General features: G+C 44.0%; 1 protein-coding gene across 1 annotated transcript in view; it reads left to right on the forward strand.

Moving 5' to 3' along the window:
• The window catches only part of LOC110462054 (nucleoporin NUP53-like), a 17,159-nt gene that overhangs the window by 7,710 nt on the left and 8,589 nt on the right, over positions 1-860 (forward strand). The window contains exon 6 of the mRNA XM_021515834.1: positions 61-100. Within this exon, the coding sequence (XP_021371509.1) occupies positions 61-100 (40 nt within the window). The remainder of the gene's footprint in view (positions 1-60; positions 101-860) is intronic.

The following is an 860-nucleotide window of genomic DNA, read 5'->3' on the forward strand; positions in this document are numbered from 1 at the left end:
TAACACAGCTGGACCCCTTCTACACACAAGGGTAGGTAGAACACATTGGTATATGTGTAGGTATACTCTTAACACAGCTGGACCCCTTCTACACACAAGGGTAGGTAGAGCACATTGGTATATGTGTAGGTGTACTATAATACAGCTGGACCCCTTCTACACGCAAGGGTAGGTAGAACACATTGGTATATGTGTAGGTAAACTCTTACATATCTGGACCCCTTCTACACACAAGGGAAGGTAGAACACGTTGGTATATATGTAGGTAAACTCTAACATAGCTGGACCCCTTCTACACACAAGGGTAGGTAGAACACATTGGTATATGTGTAGGTATACTCTAACACAGCTGGCACACGGTTATCTCCTACAATTCTACAAACAAGGAGAGGTAATAATGGTGGGGAAGGCTTAAACACCTGTACAAGCATAAGCAAGGGCTTAAAATACCTTGTACGAGCACGAGCAGGGATTTAATACCTTGTACATGTAGGGGTAGGTGCTTAACATTAACCCTTATACATACATGGAGAGGGGTTTAACCCCTCCCTACTGAAGGAGGGTCTTAATCCCTTGTACATGTAGAGGTGTAGAGGGAGGGGCTTAATCCCTTGTACATGTAGAGGTGTAGAGGGAGGGGCTTAATCCCTTGTACATGTAGAGGGAAGGGCTTAATCCCTTGTAAATGTAGAGGGAGGGGCTTAATCCCTTGTAAATGTAAAGGGAGGGGCTTAATCCCTTGTTCATGTAAAGGGTAGGGCAAGGTAAAAATTCATATGTCAGGAAAAAGGAAGAGAGGCTGAATGTGTTCTTCATAGATATATGGATATATTATGCTATGGGTAGTAAGGTGGGGGGGG

Source organism: Mizuhopecten yessoensis, unplaced genomic scaffold (genome assembly GCF_002113885.1).
Source record: "Mizuhopecten yessoensis strain PY_sf001 unplaced genomic scaffold, ASM211388v2 scaffold10741, whole genome shotgun sequence".
NCBI classification, from domain to species: domain Eukaryota; kingdom Metazoa; phylum Mollusca; class Bivalvia; order Pectinida; family Pectinidae; genus Mizuhopecten; species Mizuhopecten yessoensis.